Genomic DNA, 25,670 nt, shown 5'->3' on the forward strand with positions numbered 1-25,670 from the left:
CACATTCTGTTAAAGGTCCCCAAAGCGCACACATCCCTGAGTCGCTCCTCTTTTCAGTTCGCTGCAGCTAGCGACTGGAACGAGCTGCAACAAACACTCAAACTGGACAGTTTTATCTCAATCTCTTTATTCAAAGACTCAATCATGGACACTCTTACTGACAGTTGTGGCTGCTTTGTATGATGTATTGTTGTCTCTACCTTCTTGACCTTTGTGCTGTTGACTTTGCCCAATAATGTTTTTACTGTGTTTTTGTGCTGTTACCATGTTGTGTTGTTACCATGTTGTTGTTGTGTTGCTGCCTTGTTATGTTGTCTTAGGTCTCTCTTTATGTAGTGTTGTCTCTCTTGTTGTGATGTGTGTTTTGTCCTATATTTATATTGTATTTATTTATTTTAATCCCAGGCCCCATCACCGCAGGAGGCCTTTTAGTAGGCCTTCATAGTAAATAAGAATTTGTTCTTAACTGACTTGCCTAGTTAAATAAAGGCTAAATAAATAAATACTATAAAAATATGATTATGAATGTACAGTGCTACACCCACACCATTCCTATTCCTTCGAAGTAGACAATATCATGTTAATTTGCCCATCATTTACAGATGCAATCTAAATGCGTTTCGGTCAAAGCTAAAATATGGATATTATTTATGTTGACCAAGTTAAAAACCTCATGTATTTTGTTAGGAAGGCTACATACTGTACATTCACCTGAGCTATATGCAACCCTGTGGAGATGAATAGAGCATGTATTCGTTATAGTTGAAGTTGTCATGATACACTACAACAGACAAACTCAGATTTGAACATAGAATTAAAAATGTCAGGGAGTTAGTCTAGAGTCCCGATACAGTTGCCCGTTGATGTAAAGTTTATCCATCACCATGGAGACTCGTTGATTCAGGCAACGCTTTTCATTCATGGTGGGATACATTTTTTTCTCCTTTCATTGATCTCTGTGGGGAAGTGATCATTCATTCCAAAATCAGTGTTTCTGAGTTCTCTGCCCCTGCTCTTCGCCATTTCCTTTTGCTTAAAATTGTCAAAACATGCAATAATAGACCGTGGCCAATTCCCAGAGTCCTTACTCATTCTATGGACTCTGGAGAAAGTGACATTACGCACAACATCAGTGGGCAGTTTCAGTTGAGTAGACATAAAGTCTCGGACAATGTCCTAGCAGCTTCTGCTGTTGTCATTCTCCGGTATCCCTGAACATATTAGATTGTCCCACATTGTTCAACACTACATCAAGCAAGGTTTCTTTAAGTGGTTTGTTTGCCCTTTGCACCACCTCCACCTTTCCACGAATATAGTCTACAGTACCTTTCAGCTCTGTGTTCTCTTTCCTTAGCTCATCAATCTGACATTGGCTGAATTCTAGACTGGCACATAATGCATTGATGTCCTCTTGTAATATATCCAAGATATCAAGTTTGGCAAGCCTTTCGTTGATGGATTTTAACAAGTCAACATCCATATCAGTAAACCTCTCCCCACTCTCCACGCGCGCCCTGTTGCTTGTGGATGGTTTGGTGCCATCGTTGATACCGCTTGGCAAAATGGCTTTAGTTTGTTTTGTTGATTGGGTTTGTTGTCCTTAACAGTGCTTGAATCCTCCTAAACCAGCGACATGTTTCTTTGAGCTCGTAAGTATCTCTCGTCAATGAATGATGTTTATGTTTTCTCTCAAACAAGTTGTTGTTGGCGATGAAGCCTCTGGACTCTTTAGTAGACGCTTGCGTTCATAAATACATTTTGTATTATTATTTTTAATAAAATACCACAAATATGGCAGTGTTTTTGCATTTGCAGAAATTCGTTGACATCCTGATGATGTGACCAAGGGACTGTTCCAGCCATCGACCTCCTCTGCATTAAAAGGATGATACAATTCTGCTCATGTGAGAACAAGACAACAGTAAACATGTCATCCCCCACGAATGATGCAGCGCCACCTTGGGCCAATTGAGTTATCACCTGTGACTAACACATTTAAGAAAATTATTATCTCCCGATTTTGGCCAATCAGTGTACTTTTGTAAATGCCGGATCTCTATGGCAAGACACATCATTCACCCAAGTTTCATCAAAATCGTGCCAGTGCTGTCTGAGATATCCCATAAGATAGCCAACTAATGGATAGAGACAGATCCACAGTCCCATCCCCGACTTCATCGTTGGGGACAATTATACTAGTTGTAATCTCTGTAACCCAGAAGTCAAATATGCCCACGGGAGATTATACTCACAACCAGTATAATCTAACAATGTGTAAATGCACTCTTACTCTAAGCCCCTACCTGCCTATACTAGTTCTTTCCTTCAGATCTATTGCTACTTTTTACACTTTTTGATCAATTAAACCGACATGATTTGCATCAATATTTGATTTGAATTTAAGCACCTGTTAGTTAATGTTGGTGCCTCGTAAATTATGTATGGATAAAGTTTGATATGGCTTCCTATTCCATATATGTAAAACTAATAGCTAGCCTACCACTATATATTCTGTTGATGGTGGTGAACTTTATCCGTTCTACATTACTGAGCAGTAATAGGCTCTGCGCAAAAACGTTTTTGCGTCGAACTCTCCAAACTCCAGTGAGTTATAGCGCGCACGCTGCTGCAGACAGTAGACATCGCCTCCAGAGTTGGAAGGCAAACGCCTAACACGACGAAGGCAGGGACCGGGAGAACACTACAGAATGTCTCACGACGTTGCAGATTTATATGGAATTAATTTACTTTAATGACAAATTAGGACGATATATTCGTTCCCTGCGGCTTTGCTTTCCCAAGACGCCCGTCTCTTAACTTTATGCACTTCACAATACAGGGAGTGTTCAAACTCTCACTCGAAAGGAAACATAAAACCGCAGACAATGACAGCTTCAATAATTTTGAGCTTTCTCTGTATTTGGATGTGTTCACCCAGTCTGTCACAAGGGACCGGGTTTGTCTATCAGTTTCCAAGTGTGACATTCCAACGCATCCACACTGAACACACTGCTGGACCCCTTGCAGGCACCAACGCGGCTCGCAGGTAAGTGGACCTCAAGCAAATAAGTAGCCTAAATGAAAACCTAATGAAGTCACTCATGTATTCATCAGAAAAGTTATTATGATTCCAAGTTGTTGTTCAAGGTTAAACATATACTGATCTGCAGAAACATCTATTTTGGGGGGGAGCTCCGAGTGGCGCAGTGGTCTAAGGCACAGCATCTCAGTGCTTGAGATGTCACTAGAGACACCCTGGTTCGATTCCAGGCTGTATCACAACTGACCATGATTGGAAGTACCATAGGGCGGTGCACAATTGGCCCAGCGTTGTCCGGTTTTGGCGGTGTAGGCGGTCATTGTAAATAAGTAAATAACTGACTTGCCTAGTTAAATAAAAAACAAGTAAAAAAAATTTGAACTTGTTGTGTACGCTTGAGCATGACAATTTGCATTCTGAATGAAGTAACCAAAAGTATATAACTGTTTCAATTCCTGCTATGAATAACTACATGAAAAGCAGTACTGGCAATAATGAAACAAAGAATTAAGATGTGGCTCTGGTTTGGTTTGGAATTAATTAATGGAGCAGACTACTTAAAAATTGCCCATTGTCACTCAACACTAGTTTATGACAATATGAACACATTTATTAATGTCTTACTAGATTTGGCCTGATATTCCAAACTTCTCAATTGACATAAGCGGACCTCCCAGAGAGTTTTCCTCAATAAAATAAGAATTGCAATAAAAAAATGCTTTATTATACACACACACACACACACACACACACACACACACACACACACACACACACACACACACTAAAACTCTGCCTCCCTGTGGTCTCCTTTGGTAGGAACTGGTGTCAGTACACAGTGTCGAAGACTGTGTCATGCCAGGTCCACAACGGGACGGAGACGCTAGTACAGCGAGTGTTTCAGAGTTGCCGGTGGCCAAGACCCTGTTCTAACCTCATCAGGTATGAATGGCATTCACTCACTCACCGCCACAGGCCTTTCATGCAGATTGATTGTCATGCAGCGGCAATTACAACTTCAGACATGAAGTGTTATGATTTCAGTGTTGCGCTGGGACCCATATTGAGTTTAGGGAATATACACTCATGTCCACAAGCTAGATATAAATCATAATGGGTTGCAGTAGCCTATATGGTAACAAACCATCTTGCTGAGCCAAAAGCTTTGGCGGCTACCATTTCCAGGTTTCCCTTAGTCGCCTTCAGGATAGCTATGGGTCAAGTGCCATTACATTTTGGTGCCACTACATTTTGGTGTCTTTAGATTCATAATTCTACATCTCCTGAAGACAAAGCATTCTTAAAGGGAAAAGATCAGATCATTGATTCTGGTTTCAGTTCAGCTGGCCAAGAGTCTGGCCGGATGTTGCACAAGGGGTCATAATTATGATGTTTTTATATCATCCAGCTTTGACTACAGACAGTCTAATGACAGATAATTCACCCCATGGAAATGCTCTTTGTTAAGTTGTTTGTTGGTCGAAGAAGGCAGATTTACTCCCTAGCACACCACGCAGAGCAGCAAGTCATACACCATTAAGGCATATGAATATGATTTTTCCCATTCCCATTCCAGTATTCCCAGGTCTGCCATTGCTCCCAGAAAAGACACTGATGTAAGACCATAGCCGTTTATCATATACTGTAGATGTGTGTGATTTGTAACTGTGTGGTTGCATTCCATTGTTCTATGTCTTCCAGAAAGACAACTTTAATGGACTCAGGGTATTCGGACATAGTGTTAAGCTTGGATCGACATTGTTATTTTATCCCTATGTTACAGATGGATTAAACATTTAGATTTAGAGTCATTCCCAGTGTAAAGAGGTCAGTGTATTCTCTCCCTTGTAAAGGATTTGAATGACGTCTGTGAAGGTTTGTCCTACAGTAATGTTACTGATGTCAGTGTTAAGACCTCTAATGATGTCTGTGAAGGTTTGTCCAACAGTAATGTTACTGATGTCAGTGTTAAGACCTCTAATGATGTCTGTGAAGGTTTGTCCAACAGTAATGTTACTGATGTCAGTGTTAAGACCTCTAATGATGTCTGTGAAGGTTTGTCCTACAGTAATGTTACTGACATCAGTGTTAAGACCTCTAATGATGTCTGTGAAGGTTTGTCCTACAGTAATGTTACTGACGTCAGTGTTAAGACCTCTAATGATGTCTGTGAAGGTTTGTCCAACAGTAATGTTACTGATGTCAGTGTTAAGACCTCTAATGATGTCTGTGAAGGTTTGTCCTACAGTAATGTTACTGACATCAGTGTTAAGACCTCTAATGATGTCTGTGAAGGTTTGTCCTACAGTAATGTTACTGATGTCAGTGTTAAGACCTCTAATGATGTCTATGAAGTGAACACGTGCCCCAGTGCTACAGTGCTGCCCGTCAGTGACTATCATCTTCTCTCAGTTACAGGACCCTGGTCCGGCCCACTTACAGGCTGACGTTTCGCCAGGTGACAGCACTGGAGTGGAAGTGCTGCCCCGGCTTCCTGGGAGACGACTGCAAAGAGGGTGAGTAGAGTACTGTACAGATGTAGGATCTTAATTTCATCACTTTTGATGCTGACAATTTTCCTGCAAATGTAGATGAGCTTCGTGATTTACATAAATTCACTGAAAACCCACACTAACACATGGTTATATGAACAGTATTGCACTTTTCATGTAGCCTACTTTTGGCCAGCTAATTGCCTAACCACTGATCAAGCAACATTATGGACTAAACGTTCAAATTCTGTTGCTGAGGATTATTTTGCTGTGTCAAAATAAGATCCTACATCTGTCTGTGTCTGTCCGCCCGTCCTTCAGTCCGTTCGTCTGTCTATCTATCTGTCTACCTTTTAAACTCAGAGAGCTGGCGAGCTGGAGGTAGAAATGCCCCAAGGACACTGCAGTCAAAACAGTGGTCCCCTTGCGTACCTCATACATTCTTTGATCCTAAACTCCCTGCTATGTACTGTATGACATCAAAATCACAGGGTGAAAAACAGTGGCCGATCATCACCCACTCATGCACTGTATTCTAGACTGGGCAATTTGTTTTTGTGGTTTGTTTTGTTTATTTAATCTCCTGACTGTGGTGTAATGAAGATAGTTCTGGTTCACTGAACCAGATTTTACTTACATGTCCTCCCTCTTGGTTGGACTCACTGTTCTGCTTTTTCTTGGGACAATGTTCCTTATTGTAAGTTCACATCGGGCAAGGGGTTAATGGACCAAGACACAGTATTTCTTCTGTAACTGATATGGTGGTTCAGAGTTAATTTAATTGATTTAATTTTACCTTTATTTTTAAAGGGAGTCCAATTGAGACCAAGGTCTCTAATTTATGACTGGTGTCTAGTACAGAGAACATGGCTCTGCTCCCCATTTCAGACTGGAGCTCTGTTCAACATAGGACCGGCGATGACCCTCCTCTGTGCTGACTCTGAGGAGTCAATTTACAGAAGGAAAGCAATGTTATGAAGATGTGAAATGAGTGTTAATGGCAGAATTGTTTTTGCAGATACCAGTATAAAGTTGTAATGGGTCAAAGTCTAAATGAAGAATGGCCTCACAGGGGTTTCAGCTTTTTGTGTCTGTGTTGTTCTCAAAGATTGTCTGTATGCATCGCTATCTATCGTTTCTATCTTGGTGTTCCACTGGCTACCACTGAGATCGCTATCTATTGTTTCTATCTTGGTGTTCCACTGGCTACCACTGAGATCGCTATCTATTGTTTCTATCTTGGTGTTCCACTGGCTACCACTGAGTATGCTGCACTCTGATAGTGTACAATTGTACCAAAAACAATATGTTGTTGTCGTACTGTATTTGCAAGTCATTGTGCGGTTACACACACACACACACACACACACACACACACACACACACACACACACACACACACACACACACACACACACACACACACACACACACACACACACACACACCATCTGGAGAGGGGCCTTTCACTGACTGGAAGTGCTCTCTCTGTGAATGGGTAAACAGAGCCAGACTGTGGCGGTGTGGGGCGGCCCTCAGTATAGTGATCCCCCGGGCCCTACTGGTCTGTTCTACTGGGGGTCCAGCCTTGTTTTGGATTTCAGGGGAAACCAAGGTCATACGCTCCATCTGTTGTTAATGTACCAATCCTCCCTACTCTCCCCTGTCTTCCCCATTCCCTCCATTACCCCCCCTACACAAACTCTGCCACTCTCCACCTCTCTGTTATAGCGGATGTCTTCACAGACTAGGAACCCCAGTGATTAGATGTCTCATGGCAGGAAGTTCAGCTCTATAACATGCACACACACACACACACACACACACACACACACACACACACACACACACACACACACACACACACCCTCTCACACAAGCAAATGGCTTCACTGTTATGGGGAGATTTGTGTGCACTTCAAGCACTCATGAGTTAGGATTTATCCCTGAGCCATGAACATCTGCTACTGGTCCCACCACCAAACATCTCCATCTCTGCAGTCATTCACATGGCTGTGTACTCCACAGGCCTTATACTGTAGGATCTCAACCATGGCAATCAGATATCATATTTTTCATGCATGACTTGATCTGTTTATTTTGGTGAAGAAAATTAGTGCTAGTCAGAAAAAAACTAATTTATCCGACTCAAAAATGTTCAAAGGTATAAAATGTCGGTCTGGAAAGCTCCAGCGTAGCTGTGTTGCAGTTTGAGGTGAGGGACTCTGGCAGCAGCACAATTTTGAGTTATGTATTGTCGTCCTGTGGGAGAGATGGGAGAGTAGTCCTGTCAAGCTCAGTTGGTAGAGATTGGCACTTGCATTGCCAGGATTGTAGATTCAATTCCCGCTGGGGCCACCCATACGAAAATTTTGCGATGGAGAAAAGTGTCTGCTAAATGGCATACTGTATACAGTGCCTTCAGAAAGTATTCACATCCCTTGACATATTCCACATTTTGTTGTGTTACTGCCTGAATTCAAAATAGATTACATTTATTTATTTTTCTCACCCATCTACACACAATAACCCATAAGTCTCTAAGAGCTTTCCATACTTGGATTGTGCAACATTTGCCCATTATTCCTTTAAAAATTCTTCAAGCTCTGTCAAATGAATTGTTGATCATTCCTAGACAATCATTTTCAAGTCTTGCCATAGATTTTCAAGTAGATTTAAGTCAAAACTGTAACTCGGCCACTCAGGAACATTCACTGTCTTCTTGTTAAGCAACTCCAGCGTAGAATTGGCCTTATGTTTTAGGTTATTGTCCTGCTGAAAGGTGAATTCATCTCCCAGTGTCTAGTTAAAAGCAGACTGAACAGGGTTTTTTTCGAAAGGATTTTGCCTGTGCTTAGCTCCCTTCCGTTTATTTTTTATCCTGAAAAACTTCCCAGTCCTTAACGATTACAAGCATATCATAACATGATGCAGCCATGGTCACTGCTTGAAAACATGGAGAGTGGTACTCAGTAATGTGTTGTATTGGATTTGCCCCAAACAAAACACATTTTTTGCAGTATTACTTTAGTGCCTAGTTATCTGTAGAGGATTCCTTATTTTCACTCTGTCAATTAGGTTAGTATTGTGGAGTAACTACAATGATGTTGATCCATCCTCAGTTTTCTCCTATCACAGCCATTAAACTATGTAACTGTTTTAAAGTCACCATTGGTGAAATCCCTGAGCAGTGTCCTTCCTCTCCGGCAACTGACTTTGGAAGTACACCTGTATCTTTGTAGTGACCGGGTGTATTGACACACCATACAAAGTGTATTTAGTAACTTCAACATACTCAAAGGGATATTCAATGTCTGCAGTTTTTATTTTTACCCATCTACCAATAGGTGCCCTTCTTTGCGAGGCATTGGATAACCTCCCTGGTCTTTGTGGTTGAATCTCTGTTTGAAATTCACTGTTCAGCTGAGGGACTTTATACAGTGGGGTACAAAGATTAAGTAATTGTTCAAAAATCATGTTAAACACTATTATTGCACACAGAGTGAGTCCATGCAACTTATTTTGTGACTTGTTAAGCACATTTATACTCCTCAACTTATTTAGGCCGTAACAAAGGGGTTGAATACTTACTGACTCGAAGACATTTCAGCTTTTCATTTTTTATTCATTTGTAAACATTTTGAAAATATTAATTCCACTTTGACATTATGGGGTATTGTGTGTAGGCCAGTGACAAAAAGCTAAATTTATTCCATTTTAAATTCAGGCTGTAACACAACAAAATGTGGAAAAAGTCAAGGGGTGTGAATACTTTCTGAAGGCACTGTATAGGTATAAAGCAACAGAGAAAGAGAGGAGATGGAAATGCAGAGACTAGAGATTTGTAGCCTGTATGAAAAGTAGAATGTGTATTCCTGGAAAATGAGCAGTTGAAGCCGTACACGTTCACTGTACACATACCTGTTGCAAAACTCCATTGTGACTTGAAAAAGTGCAAAGAGCTGTTGAAGCAAAGCACCCCAGGGTCAGTGCTCAGGAGGCATTGTTATCCCTGGATAGGCAAACCACAGTTGCAGAAGTCATCCCACTTATGTGGCAAGACCCACAGGACTTCCCCATCTTCATCCCGAAAGCATTTGCTTCTGAGGTAAAGAAATGACATCATCTGGGAATAGGAGGTCTTTTCCCTCCCACTCTATCGACACAGTCGTTTCAGAGAGTGTTCGCTCCCAGGGAGCACGACATTAATCGAAACCAGCGCATCCTTGTTGTTTCAGGCTCCGGGTTGTGATGCCTCAAGTTGTCGTCATGCACTGGGCGGCTGGTGTGTTATCTGGCCTTGAAGCCTGCCACCCTGTGCGTTTGAGTTTGTGTGTGTGTGTGTGTGTGTGTGTGTGTGTGTGTGTGTGTGTGTGTGTGTGTGTGTGTGTGTGTGTGTGTGTGTGTGTGTGTGTGTGTGTGTGTGTGTGTGTGTGTGTAACCTGGTGGATGTGAGAGCTGGGACTCAGCCAGCTGCCTGTGGTAGTGCATGCACAGCTGCTGTACCCCATATTTCACTGGCCTATGGAAACAGCTGGCCAAGAGAAGAGTCATCACGATGTCTACTCTTTGGAACATTGGACAGGGAGAATATGATGGGACTTCATAAGCAAGTGTTGTCATGAACTGCCAGCAGGGCTGGCTCTAGACTTTTGGGGCATTAAACAAGATTTGACTGGAGGGCCCTCCACCTAGCGGAAAAACATTATAGTGCCCCCCCCCCCTTGACGGTGGACAGAAACATTTACGTTTTATGGTTAATTTCCTGAATATCTACACATTTTGCCATGGGGCGTAGAGAAAATGTTGCAGTTTAAAAAAATAAAATAATTCATAACACATTTCATGCAATTCCACACATTTTGTCATGGGGTGGAGAGACATGTTTGCCGTTTTGAAGCAAATTTCCTGCAATTCTGCACATTTTGTATGACTTATGCCCTGTTAATATTGTATCTGAGTGAAAATGACTAACGAAATCAATGCGGGCCCCCTGGCCCTGTGTGCCAGTCAGTATTCGGCCATGATTGCTACAAGTTTAGACAGCTGGCTAGACTAACTACCAATAAAAAATTGTTAGCTGACACGACTAATTGAGTGACTGTCAGTGACTTTGAAATTGCACCTGGTGCATGCTACGATTCTTACTCTCAATAGTAAGTTGAAACCCCAACTGAGTTCCTAAATTAAAGGAACTCAGGGGACCCTAAGCGACCGCTTATGCCGTTTATGCCTGGAACGGCCCTGACTGCCAGTCCATGTCAAGATGAGCATGTTGCAGGAACATGGCGATTGTCAGATTTTATAGGAAAGAAAGAAAAATATAGTTATATTGTGCCAAATTTTTTACGATAAGGTCTTCATTAGGTTCAGACACTTCAATTGCACCTGTGAAATTTGCCTGGATGTGCGTGGAATACCTTTGTATCAAAGTGTCAGACTTTAACCAGAAGGAAAGGAAACAGTCTTTGTTAATGAATCAGACAATAGATGTATTGCCCATGTTGGCAATAAGAACTTGATGTTCAGTTGTGCCAATCAGTTGTGTTTTGACAAGGTTGGGGTGGTATACAGAAGATAGCCCTATATGGTAAAAGACCATATGAGTCCATATTATAGCAAGAACAGCTCAAATAAGCAAAGAGAAAAGACATTCCATCATTACTTTAAGACATGATGGTCAGTCCATCTGGAAAATGTCAAGAACTTTGAAAGTTTCTTCAAGTGCAGTCACAAAAACCATCAAGCGCTATGATGAAACTGGCTCTTATGAGGACCGCCACAGGAAAGGAAGACCCAGAGTTACCTCTGCTGCAGAGGATAAGTTCATTACAGTTACCAGCCTCAGAAATTGCACCCCAAAGAAATGCTTCACAGATTTCAAGTAACAGACACATCTCAACATCAACTGTTCAGAGGATACTGTGTGAATCAGGCCTTCATGGTCAAATTGCTGGGGAAAAAATCACTAGTAAAGGACACCAATAATAATAAAAGAATTGCTTGGGCCAAGAAATACGAGCAATGGACATTAGACGGGTGGAAATCTGTCCTTTGGTCTGATGAGTCCAAATTAGAGATTTTTTTGGTTCTTTGTGAGACGCAGATGTCACGTTCTGACCAGTAAAGGGGTCATTTGTTATTGTAGTTTGGTCAGGACGTGGCAGGGGGGTATTTGTTTTATGTGGTTCGGGATGTGTTTATGTAAAGGGGTGTTTGGTTAGTGTTTTCCGGGGTTTTTGGGCTATGTTCTATGTTAGTATATTTCTATGTTCTAGTCTTTTTAGTTCTATGTTTAGTTTATTGATTTGGCCTTCAATTGGAGGCAGCTGTTCCTCGTTGCCTCTGATTGAAGGTCCTATATATAGGGGTGTGTTTTGTGGGAAGTTGTCATTGCACTGCTGTGTTTAGCCTGTAATCCTGTTCGTGCGTACGGTTTTTCTTGTTTTGTTTTCTTAAGTGTTCTAAATAAATATATAATGAGCACTCAACCCGCTGCACTTTGGTCCACTTACTACGACGACCGTTACAGCAGAGTAGGTGAACGGATGATCTCCGCATGTGTGCTTCCCACCGCGAAGCATGGAGGAGGAGGTGTGGGGGTGCTTTGCTGGTGACACTGTTGGTGATTCCTTTAGAATTCAAGGCACACTTAACCAGCATGGCTACCACAGCATTCTGCAGCGATAAGCCCTCCCATCTGGTTTGAGCTTAGTGGGACTATCATTTGTTTTTCAACAGGACAATGACCCAACACACCTCCAGGCTACGTAAAGGCTATTTGACCAATAAGGAGAGTGATGGAGTGCTGCATCAGATGACCTGGCCTCCACAATCATCCGACCTCAACCCATTTGAGATTGTTTGGGATGAGTTGGACAGCTGAGTGAAGGAAAAGCAGCCAACAAGTGCTCAGCATATGTGGGAACTCCTTCAAGACTGTAGGAAAAGCATTCCAGGTGAAGCTGGTTGAGAGAATGCCAAGAGTGTGCAGCGCTGTCATCAATGTAAAGGGTGGCTACTTTGAATAATCTAAAATCTAAAATATATTTTGATTTGTTTAACACTTTTCTGGGTTACTACATGATCTCATATGTGTTATTTCATAGTTTTCATTTCTTCACTATTATTCTACAATGTAAAAAATAAAGAAAAACCTTTGAATGAGTAGGTGATTGGGTCTGTAATATTTCACTTGACTGTTTTTGTTCTGCTTCTATGGCTTTCATGACAGGGGCTTGAGAAAGCTGCCACAATCATTTGCTTTCCTCCTCTAAAACCAAGACTTTGTAGTGAATTGTTATTTGCTGAATTTGGCATGATTCTTATTTGATTGATACTCCCTGGCCTGTATTTTAAGTGACCATAACAAATTACTGTTCAGCGGTATTACTAGATATCACATTAGCGTATGCATTTGGTAATGCTATTATTCATGCACAATTTGTCAGCGGTCAAAAGGTTATCATTTATTACCCTGATTCCAAAATGTCATCAGGGAACTCAAGTGATCAATTTAGGATTGGTATTGATTTTTCTTAGGATTCCCATTAGCTGTTGCAAAAGCAGAAGCTACTCTTCCTGGGTTCCACACAAAACATGAAACATGACATAATATAGAACATTAATAGACAAGAACAGCTCAAGGACTTAACTACATCAATAAAAAATCTAAATAAAAAATGTATAAGGCACACATATCCTACATATCAATACCAACACAAACTATCCTGGTCAAAAAAGATTGCTGCATCGACGTGCATTTACAGTGCCTTCAGAAAGTATTTACACCCCATGACTTTTTACACATTTTGCTGTGTTAAATCACTGGCCTACACACAATACCTCATAATGTCAAAGAGGAATTATGTTTTTCTATTTTAATTTTTTTTAACAAATTAATAAAAAATGTAAACCTGAAATGTCTCGAGCCAATAAGTATTCAACCCCTTTGTTATGGCAAGCTAAATACGTTTTCAAGCAATACGTTCAGGAGTAAAAATGTGCTTAAGAAGTCACATAATAAGTTGCATGGACTCACCCTGTGTGCAATAATAGTGTTTAACAAAACGTGTATCCTGTTTACAACAAGGCACTAAAGTAATACTGCAAAAAATGTGGCAAAGCAATTCACTTTTTGTCCTGACTAAAAAGCATTATGTTTGGGGCAATTCCAATACAACACATTACTGAATACCACTCTCCATATTTTCAAGCATAGTGGTGTTTGCATCATATTTTGGGAATGCTTGTAATCGTTAAGGACTGAGGAGTTTTTCAGGATAAAAAAGTAAGCATAGGCAAAATCCAGCAGAAAAACCTGGTTCAGTCTGCATTCCACCAGACACTGGGAACAGGAATTCCTCTTTCAGCAGGACAGTAAAAACACAAGGCCAAATCTAAACTGCTTACCAAGAACACAGTGAATGTTCCTGAATGGCCGAGTTAAAGTTTTGATTTAAATCTACTTGAAAATCTATGACCTCTAAATTGTTGTTTAACAATGTTCAACAACCAATTTGACAGAGCTTGAAGAATTTTGAAAATGATAACGTGCAAATGTTGCACAATCCAGGTATGGAAATTTCTTAAAGACTTACCCAGAAATATTCACAGCTGTAATCACTGCCAAAGGTGCTTCTACAAAGTACTGACTCAGGGGTGTGAATACTTATGTAAATTAGATATTTCTGTATTTCATTTTCAATACATTTGGAATATTGTCTATAAACATGTTTTCATTTTGTCATTATGGGGTATTGTGTGTAGATGGGTGAATTTTTTGTTCTTGATTTAATCAATTTTGAATTCAGGCTGTAACGTGGAATAAGTCAAGGGGTATGAATACTTTCTGAAGGCACTGTATATGATGACAGGTTCCTTGGATCCACAGTAGGGAATAAGCTGATTACTTTCCTCCAGTGCATCATCAATTATCCAGATCTCCCTACTCACCAAGCAAAGGAAGCAAATCATCCCCATAGTGAGAGTCTGAACTTCAGAAAAACCAAGCAAGTGTGCATCTGAGGAGACTAAGAACAGAGACATCACATGCTAAAATGATTAATCTACAAGTACCCATAAACATTTTTATTGTTATTCCAGGAGCACAACTATTGTCAGGAGAGTCTAAGAACGTACTGTAAACTATTCCAGACACCCCAAAACACCCTTCAAACAGACATTTAGACATGTACCCCAATGGCTCTGACCTGGCTGACTTGAAGCGCGTCGTCAGCTAAAGGACGGGAGCTTGTGAGGTGAGCCATTGGCATGGCCCTGAACTGCATCTGTCTGTCTGCGTTTTGCTCTGACTGGCAGCAGACCTGACTTATGGAGGGCTGGTAGACCAGCCTGGAATTTGTTTGTCAACAGAAGGAATGAGACCCAGAAAAACCAACCACAGCCTTTGTTGTGACCAAAGGAAGGATTTGGATGATAAGTCTTTGAAAGAGGGGTCCCCTTGCTTTTACAGCAGGGCTTGAGAACATCTGGCCACTTTGCTTGGATTCAATTATTCATCATCTACAGCAGAAGCACTTAGTTTAAGGTGTTTTCTACTTTCTTTGATGCGGTGTCTTCATTCCCACCCCATGTGGACACCAAAGATATTGCAAAGGGAGCGCAGTAATTTTACATACTTTTTCTATTCTGTTCTATTGCGACTTTATGTCAAAACGTGAATTTTGAGTGAACTGTCCCTTGAAGGTTGAATCAAGCAGAGAAAGCACAGACTGTAAGGCAGTGCGATATCCCTGGGAAGCACCCGTAATATACCTCTCTCAGTGTAATTCTGTGGTATGAGTCAGTAGCTTGAATTCCAGGTGCAACCAAATACCCCTTACACTGACAAAGTACTGGCTAATTGAATTATGTATCATGGTAGAAACGTGGTCATGCATGTAACAGAATGACGTTTGTATAGTAGCTAACTAAGTGAAATTGTACACAAATCACTGGCTCTGACAATAGAGTGACTGTCAGATACAGTGCCTTCAGTAAGTATTCATACCCTTTAACTTATTCCACATTTTGCTGTTACAACCTGAATTCAAAATGGATTCAATAGATTTTTTTATCCACCCATCTACACACAATACCCCATAATGACAAAGTGGAAGAAAAAAAATGTTTATTCATTTTTGCAAATTTATTGAAAATAACATACATTTTTATATAAACTAGGGTTTATCTGGCAATTTTTTATCATGTCATTACATCAAGATATAAGGAGGGATCATACAGAGGGAGCCCCTCTCCCATATTGTAGCTGTATTCAATCAAATTCACAAGTTGATTTAAAACCTACAGTTGAAGTCAGAAGTTTACATACACCTTAGCCAAATACATTTAAACTCAGTTGTTCACAATGACATTAATCCTAGTACAAATTCCCTGTCTGTCACGGCTGTAGTAAAGAGGAGCGGACCAAAGTGCAGCGTGTGTGTCGTTCCACATACACTGTGAAACTACGTAAATAAACTGATTGACAAAAACAACAAACCGTGACGCAGAGGTGAAACATACACTGACTCAAAGATAATCTCCCACAAACCCCAACTTAAATATGATCTCCAATTAGAGACAACGAGGACCAGCTGCCTTTAATTGGAGATCATCCCAAACAAAACCCCAACATAGAAATACAAAACTAGAACCTGAAAACATAGAAAAACTAAACTCGAAAACCCCCCTGTCACACCCTGACCTACTCTACCAAAATAACAGCTTACTATGGTCAGGACTTCTTAGGTCAGTTAGGATCACCACTTTATTTTAAGAATGTGAAATGTCAGAATAATAGTAGAGAGAATGATTTATTTCAGCTTTTATTTCTTTCATCACATTCCCAGTGGGTCAGAAGTTTACATACACTCAATTAGTATTTGGTAGCATTGCCTTTAAATTGTTTAACTTGGGTCAAACGTTTCAGGTAGCCTTCCACAAGCTTCCCACAATAAGTTGGGTGAACTTTGGCCCATTTCTCCTGACAGAGCTGGTGTAACTGAGTCAGGTTTGTAGGCCTCCTTGCTCACACACGCTTTTTCAGTTCTGCCCACAAATATTCTATAGGATTGAGGTTAGGGCTTTGTGATGGCCACTCCAATACCTTGACTTTGTTGTCCTTAAGCCATTTTGCCACAACTTTGGAAGTATGCTTGGGGTCATTATCCATTTGGAAGACCCATTTGCGACCAAGCTTTAACTTCCTGACTGATGTCTTGAGATGTTGCTTCAATATATCCACATAATTTTCCTGCCTCATGATGCCATCTATTTTGTGAAGTGCACCAGTCCCTCCTGCAGCAAAGCATCCCCACAACATGATGCTGCCACCCCCGTGCTTCACGGTTGGGATGGTGTTCTTCGGCTTGCAAGCCTCCCCCTTTTCCTCCAAACACAACGATTGTCATTATGGCCAAACAGTTATATTTTTGTTTCATCAGACCAGAGGACATTTCTCCAAAAAGTACGATCTTTGTCCCCATGTGCAGTTGCCAACCATAGTCTGGCTTTTTTATGGCGGTTTTGAAGCAGTGGCTTCTTCCTTGCTGAACGGCCTTTCAGGTTATGTCGAGATAGGACTCGTTTTACTTTTGTACCCGTTTCCTCCAGCATCTTCACAAGGTCCTTTGCTGTTGTTCTGGGATTGATTTGCACTTTTCGCACCAAAGTACGTTCATCTCTAGGAGACAGAACGCATCTCCTTCCTGAGCGGTGTGACGGCTGCGTGGTCCCATGGTGTTTATACTTGCGTACTATTTTAGGTACAGATGAACGTGGTGCCTTCAAGTGTTTGGAAATTGCTCCCAAGGATGAACCAGACGTGTGGAGGTCTACAATTTTTTTCTGAGGTCTGATATCTTTTGATTTTTGCATGATGTCAAGCAAAGAGGCACTGAGTTTGAAGGTAGGCCGTGAAATACATCCACAGGTACACCTCCAATTGACTCAAATGATGTCAATTAGCCTATCAGAAGCTTCTAAAGCCATGACATAATTTTCTGGAATTTTCCAAGCTGTTTAAAGGCACAGTAAACTTAGTGTATGTAAACCTCTGACCCACTGGAGTTGCGGTACAGTGAATTTAATGACTCCAACCTAAGTGTATGTAAACTTCCGACTTCAACTGTATGTTTAATCCTTTATCGTGGTTGGTGTCTTGACAGATTTGTTCAAAATTGTGTGACATAAAACAGTACTTTTCTGTCCTTGCATTTATGGCAGTGTAAGTTGTTGTTATATCATATTAAGTATTCATCAGTTAAATGTAACATTTATCTTGAACCCTGTAAGAATCCTGGATCTAGCTGTCAGACAGTTTTTTGTATAGAAATCTCAGAAATGCAGTGTCACTATGTAACATTTTGTGTCTCCTTATGTTATGTGGTGAAAACAGTTTTCATGGGCACACAAATCCAAAATAAATAACCGAAAGAGTCACCTTACCTTGATACTTAAAACTTTAATGATAATGTAATTAATGTGGTTCTTCAATAATTATGCAAAATACTTGTTGGATGCGCATTTGGTGTTGAGCTGTTTAATTAGTCTACGCAGTGGAGGCTCCTCCTCAGAGGAAGGGAAGGACCATCCATTTATAAAAATTAAATTATTGAAACATTGAAAAGTGATCCTTTTTAGATAACTATACGAAATATATTCTTATGTCACCAAATAATTGATTAAAACACTGTTTTGCAAAGAAGGTCTACAGTAGCCTCAACAGCACTGTAGCACCACGGTGTATCTGGAGGACAGCTAGCTTCCATCCTCCTCAGGGAACATTGACTTAAATACAAAACCTAGGAGGCTCATGGTTGTCACCCCCTTCCATAGACTTACACAGAAATTATGATAACTTCCGGAGGACGTCCTCCAACCTATCAGAGCTCTTGCAGCATGAACTGACATGTTGTCCACCGAATCAAAGTATCAGAAAATGAACCTAGTGCTGAAAGCATAACATGTGGTACGTAGTTGACTGAAAGAGAAAGACAATAGTTAAACAATTTTGAACAAATTAATTTCTTCAAAAAATAAGAAGCAAGAGAGAGAGAGAGAGAGACATTTTGTCATTTTTTTCCTCTTTCACTTACTTAGCTAGCAAATGCAGCTAGCTAGTTTAGACTACTCAAACTTTACCTATCCACACGGGGTTCTTGAGAAGACTCATGAGACCATAGGCCTAATGGTAAAATGTACATGAGGGGGGTACTCATGTACCACCAAAATTCAGTTGGTGGTACAGTAACCAAAAAAGGTTGGGAACCACTGGGTTAGGTTGTAGCAACCTCATGATGGGTATAGGGACATTTTGAGTATCATGTAGTAGCCCAAACCTATCGATGTTACATTGAACTGGATGAATAGAATATTAATGACAGACATCCAATATGCTGTAATAGAAATAAGTTCATGCTCATAAAAAAAAAAAAAATAATTGTCCTCCCGCATCTTAAAGGCACCGACCGCCACTGAGCCTATGCCATGTGGCTCAGTTGGTAGAGCATGACGCTTGCAACGCCAGGATTGTGGGTTGTATTCCCAGGACCAGTCAAAAAAAAGTATGAAAATGTATACACTCGCTGGATAAGAGCAGCTGCTAAATTACTAAAATGTTAAGCCGGTTGTGCCTGGGTCCACATTGGATCTAATATCCCTTGCGAATTGAGGTTGATCATCTGTTGTTGTCTGGTTGATTTACAGCAGGGCCTCGTTAGATTTAACAGAGAAAGCAATAAAGGTAATTCTTTTATGTTTTTGTGCTTTGTATTGGACACCGAGTCTACTGTGCGCAACTGTGTAGGATAGACTATTGCGCAACACCCAACACTCTTTCTATTAATTATGCTGGATATAATGACAACAAATTACATAGCCTAGTGGGCTTATTCACAACATGATCTGGTAATGAAATGACATGACAAATACATTTGGTTTTCCATGTTACACCTGCAATTTTAAATGATACAAGGGGCTTGAAGTAGCCTACTTGACCTTTATTTGGAGCTCAGAAATTAAACTACTGAAATAGGCCTACCTTGACAATCAGACATTTACTTAATTTGGTGCTTGAAATTATTGTAGCCAATTTCTAAGTTGTCCTGCTCCCTTATAATTATCCGTGATTTAATTTATCTGTTTTTGTGAGAGATTTGGCCACTTTTGTTTTGTTTTCTGCCACTTAATTTGTAGGGTTTGCGCTATCTGTTGCGGTATTGGCTTTCCATACAAATCCTTCCATTAACCTGTCTGGGCCAGTGGGACGCTTGCGTCCCACCCTAATCAACAGCGAGTGGAATCGCGTCGCGCTAAATGCAAAACCTCATAAATGCTATAACTTCAATTTCTCAAACATATGACTATTTTACACCGTTTTATAGATACACCTCTCCTGAATCGAACCACGTTGTCCGATTTCAAAAAGGCTTTACAGCAAAAGCAAAACATTAGATTATGTCAGCAGAGTACCCAGCCAGAAATAATCACACAGCCATTTTCAAAGCAACTAGCATGCATCACAAATACCCAAAACACAGCTAAATGCAGCACTAACCTTTGACAACCTTCATCAGATGACACTCCTAGGACATCATGTTACACAACACATGCATTTTCTGTTCGATAAAGTTCATATTTATATATAAAAACAGCATTTTACATCGGCGCATGACGTTCAGAAAATCTTTTCCCTCAAATGCTTCCGGTGAATTAGCGCTACAATTTACAAAATTACTATTCGAAAACATTGTTAAAATGTAATATTGTCATTCAAAGACTTATAGATTAACATGTCTTGAATGCCATCGCTTTGCCAGATTTAAAAATAACTTTACTGGGAAATCACACTGGTTTCATTGTCTTTCAAAACGTTTCGAAAAGGGAGAGTACCCATGGGCGCCGACGTCACAATGGTAATGGCCCATCCCCTGTGACCAAGTTCCACAGCCTCTCTTTCAGTCAATTTTGATAGTAGGAGACTCAAAACACTTTGTAAAGACTGGGGACATCTAGTGGAAGCCTTAGGAAGTGCTAAATGATTCACAAGCCCCTGTGTGTTTCAATGGCAAATGTTTGAAGTGATATCCACACATCAGATTTCAGTTTCCTGTCAGGATTTGTCTCAGGGTTTTGACTGCCATATGAGTTCTGTTATACTCACAGACACCATTCAAACAGTTTTAGAAACTTTAGGGTGTTTTCTATCCAAATCTAGTAATTATATGCATATTCTAGTTACTGGGCAGGAGTAGTAACCAGATTAAATCGGGTACGTTTTTTATCCGGCCGTGCAAATACTGCCCCCTATCCCCAATACTGCCCCCTATCCCCAAAAGGAACCTGGTCATTTTCTAACGATAAAAACAGTGATGTTGAGATTAATGCTACTGCTATTCATGGATTTATTATGTGTGCCTGCATCGGCCACATAGGCTACATAAAATTTGCACTGCAAGCATCCAATCTATTTAGTCAGGCAATGTCCACATTATTCTCACATACAGTGCATTCGGAAAGTATTCAAACCCTTCAAACTTTTTCCACATTTTGTTACTTTACAGCCTTATTCTAAAATGGATTAAATTACATTTTTTCCTCATCAATCTACACACAATACCCCAAAAGGACAGAGTGAAAACAGATTTGTAGAAATGTTTGCACAATTATTAACTGTGAAAACAGAAATACCTTATTTACATAACTATTCAGACCCTTTTATCTCTTATTCTTAGCCGTATTTTTTTGAAACTGCACTGTTTGTTAGGGGCTCATAAGTAAGCATTTCACTGTAAGGCGACTAATAAAATTTGATTTGATTTGAATTAATAACTTCACCATGTTCAAAGGGATATTGAAGTCCATGCAGTTTATTGTCACTTGTTAAGCAAATGTTTATTCCTGAACTTATTTAGTCTTGCCATAACAAAGGGGTTGAATACTTATTGACTCAAGACATTTCAGCTTTCATTTTTTATACAGTTATTCATTTCCACTTTGACATTATGGGGTATTGTGTGTAGGCCAGTGACAAAAAAATCTCAATATAATACATTTTAAATTCAGGCTGTAAGGCAACAACATTTTGAAAAAGTTAAGGTTATAATGTTGAATATGTCAGCAGCTTTACATTTTTTCAATTGCTATTGACCCTATTTGAGTCAGAATTAATGTCTTTGCATAGATGCATTTCAGCCAGTCTCATAAGATATGATCAAATGTAGTGGAAACAAAGGTGTCTTTTTCAATCTTTGCTTAACTTTTGGAAATGTGTCTGCTACCATTTTTTGAAGTGGTCAAAGTGCCTGGAATAATTGCGTCCATATGGAGCTGAGCAGGATGGCATGACCTGCCCTCGTCACTGAGGAGCTGGCCTGTCAAAAGGTGGCTAAGGGGGAGAGGGAGAGAGGAATATGAGTTAAGAGAGGGAGAGAAAGAAAGAATAGGGATGGCGGTGTAATGGAGCAAGGTAAAAAGAGCCTCAAGTTATGGCCCTGGTCCAAATCCGATAGTGCAGGCATACATGATATGTAGGGTCTGTCTGCCAGTGTTGGGGTGGATGGGTGGGAGGCACCTTGACCCTGGAGTTCCTCTCGTGGGTCACTATGGCCATGACCTCAAGTTAATCCTCCCAGTGGGTTGTCACCAGTATCTCTTGGATGGTGGCTAAAGTTAATGGTCTTGTTTATTTAACAGGATTTATTTAGTTATGGGTATCACCCCCTGACACACTTCAACTCCAATGGACTGGGGAAAATTGCTCAAAGTATCTTTTAAGCACACAAGAAGAGTTAACAGCTCAATGTCAGCCGATTATTTCCAAGTCAGTGACATCTTCTTGTTTTCTCTTGAAGGTATAGATTTGAATTGGAGGCCATACAAACATAACTGTTATAATAGTGATTCTGTCTGTGTACAGTCGTGGCCAAAAGTTTTGAGAATGACAAATATGAGAATGACAAATATTCATGTTCACAAAGTCTGCTGCCTCAGTTTGTATGATGGCAATTTGCATATACTCCAGAATGTTATGAAGAGTGATCAGATTAATTGCAATTAATTGCAAAGTCCCTCTTTTCCTTTCAAATTAACTGAATCCCCAAAAAACATTTCCACTGCATTTCAGTCCTGCCACAAAAGGACCAGTTGACGTCATGTCAGTGATTTTCTCGTTACAACAGGTGTGAGTGTTGACGAGGATAAGGCTGGAGATCACTCTGTCATGCTGATTGAGTTTGAATAACAGACTGGAAGCTCCAAAAGGAGGGTGGTGCTTGGAATCATTGTTCTTCCTCTGTCAACCATGGTTACCTGCAAGGAAACACGTGCCATCATCATTGCTTTGCACAAAAAGGGCTTCACAGGCAAGGATATTGCTGCCAGTAAGATTGCACCTAAATCAACCATTTATCGGATCATCAAGAACTTCAACGAGAGCGGCTCAATTGTTGTGAAGAAGGCTTCAGGGCGCCCAAGAAAGTCCAGCAAGCGCCAGGACCATCTCCTAAAGTTGATTCAGCTGTGGGATTGGGGCACCACCAGTACAGAGCTTGCTCAGGAATGGCAGCAGGCAGGTGTGAGTGCATCTGCACGCACAGTGAGGCGAAGACTTTTGGAGGATGGCCTGGTGTCAAGAAGGGCAGCAAAGAAGCCACTTCTCTCCAGGAAAAACACCAGGGACAGACTGATATTCTGCAAAAGGTACAGGGATTGGACTGCTGAGGACTGGGGTAAAGTCATTTTCTCTGATGAATCCCCTTTCCGATTTGTTTGGGGCATCCAGAAAAAAGCAAGGTGAGCGCTACCATCAGTCCTGTGTCATGCCAACAGTAAAGCATCCTGAGACCACAATTTTGCATAAGAACACAGCCATGAATAAAGAATGGTACCAACACATCCTCCGAGAGCAACTTCTCCCAACCATCCAGAAACAGTTTGGTGATGAACAATGCCTTTTCCAGCATGATGGAGCACCTTGCCATAAGGCAAAAGTGATAACAAAGTGGCTCGGGGAACAAAACATCGATATTTTGGGTTCATGGCCAGGAAACTCCCCAGACCTTAATCCCATTGAGAACTTGTGGTCAATCCTCAAGAGGCGGGTGGACAAACAAAAACCCACAAATTCCAAGCATTTATTATGCAAGAATAGGCTGCCATCAGTCAGGATGTGGCCCAGAAGTTAATTGACAGCATGCCAGGGTGGATTGCAGAGGTCTTGAAAAAGAAGGGTCAACACTGCAAATATTGACTTTTGCATCAACTTCATGTAATTGTCAATAAAAGCCTTTGACACTAATGAAATGCTCGTAATTATACTTCAGTATTCCATAGTAACATCTGACAAAAATATCTAAAGACACTGAAGCAGCAAACTTTGTGAAAATTAATATTTGTGTCATTCTCAAAACTTTTGGCCACGACTGTACACCAGGTAAGGACCATTGGACAATTACTTACATCTGATCAACCTTTCGCTATGCACATATTACATTGCAGGCAAGAGGCACTAAATGACTCCAAGTGTATTCACTGTGTTCAGTATGTGCACTATGTGCTTTCTGTGTCCAAGTGTTTTCGTCTTTGTGTGAATTATACCATTGTCTGTAGTATGTTCTTCCTCTCTTCTTCCCCCTCTTTGTTTCTCTCTCTCCTGATCCCATCTTCTCATCCTCCCTCTGGCTAAGTGGACCAGTAAGAGCTGAAGATGGGAGTCAGTTCAGTCATAACCAAACTGTTAATCTGTCTGTGTGCTGGGGAGTTCCCAGACAGCAGTCCATGTAAGCCAGCTCACTGCTCTCACTGCTCATTATGACTTTATGGCCAATGACGCATTCTGTCAATACAGGGTCTGTCTGCAGACCTCACATCCACAGGCACAGACTGTCAGTGACAGCATCCCCACGGCCCCTGCATCCCTGCCGTACCATCCCAGCCTCCACTCACCGCTATTGTGTTGACTGGCTCCATAAATCAAACAGTGGATAAAGTCCCACTACATTTGTTTAAATTGCCACTTAACTCAGTTTGTTGCACACCTGAGTCTCTCACGAGATTGTTTGGACAGCTGGGGAAAAGTATGCTAACAAAGCTGGAGCCTGAGTCTCTGTCTGTGGTAATGACCAGTGGGGCAGATATCCCCATTATAAAGCAATAAATCTGAGGCAGAACATCGTCAGTAGGTTTAGAGATTGCCTGTGGCGAGTCTCCTGTGTTGCTACAGCATGGCTCCTCCTGCCAAAATGAGGAGGCGTCCCTGAGCATTTACAGGACCGTGCAGTCATAGTCACTGGTTTCTCCTCACTTGTCTTTATTGGAAAAGGTAGTCTTATAAAAACCATTTGGAAAAAGGGCTTGCTTGTAAGGATGACCCATGGAGAGTTGGTCAGCTCCAGCCCCCAAACAGCCCCAGGCAGGCCACTTCCTCCTCAGTGCCATAGGAGACCAACACGGACATCTGACACCAGCAGATCCCATCTTTACCAATTAAGGGCAGAATCCTCCCAGAAACATTTCAATTAGACTAAATATATCCGCCCCACTGCGGCATCTTGCGCGTGTCAGTGACATCCATATCTTGACATCCCCTTTCATCTCAAGACGTGATGTGCTCCCTACTGTGAACAATCTAATGGAAAAAGAGGTCAGCCTTTAGAAGAGGAAGATGCGCCTGTCCCTTTAACTCCTTTTAACTCTCTGATCACAGACAAGCCTATCAAGAGGTTATCATCACTTTAAACCACAATGACTGTAAGCAGTAGTTTTTGTGAGATACACAGATCATCAACTCTAAATTTGTGTGTTTTGTTGAAAATCTGCTGTCTGTGGTTTTAGTTGCTGATGGGGTTTTAATGGAGTTCTTCAGCAGTGATCTTAGGGTGTGTTGTAGAGAGAACCAGGCAGTGTTTATGTAAGGTCCAGATGAGCTCTTCCATCCCCTCTTGTTGTGAGACTGGAGGGTAATCTCATCACTGGGGGACTCTGGATCCTGGTTCTCATTTCCCCTTACACCACGGTGCCACCTTCCTCCCTCGCCTTCTCGACACAGCCTTTTTGATGCCTATCTCTGGCGGGATATTTTATAGTCCATATCTAGAACTGTAATGGGGCTGCAGTTAAAGAGCCCAACTGGGGCT

General features: G+C 41.0%; 1 protein-coding gene across 2 annotated transcripts in view; it reads left to right on the forward strand.

The window, feature by feature from the left end:
• The first annotated feature begins 2,592 nt into the window (after positions 1–2,592).
• Positions 2,593–25,670, forward strand: part of LOC106603471 (collagen alpha-1(XXVI) chain) — an 80,181-nt gene continuing 57,103 nt past the window's right edge. Inside the window, exons 1-3 of one of the 2 annotated variants that reach the window (XM_014197201.2) lie at positions 2,594–3,046; positions 3,860–3,982; positions 5,453–5,556. In XM_014197201.2, the coding sequence (XP_014052676.1) occupies positions 2,886–3,046; positions 3,860–3,982; positions 5,453–5,556 (388 nt within the window). In that variant the 5' untranslated portion in view covers positions 2,594–2,885. Of the gene's footprint in view, positions 3,047–3,859; positions 3,983–5,452; positions 5,557–25,670 lie in introns of both variants that reach the window. The other variant, XM_014197202.2, reaches the window with a different exon arrangement.

Source organism: Salmo salar, chromosome ssa04 (assembly GCF_905237065.1).
Source record: "Salmo salar chromosome ssa04, Ssal_v3.1, whole genome shotgun sequence".
Lineage (NCBI taxonomy): Eukaryota > Metazoa > Chordata > Actinopteri > Salmoniformes > Salmonidae > Salmo > Salmo salar.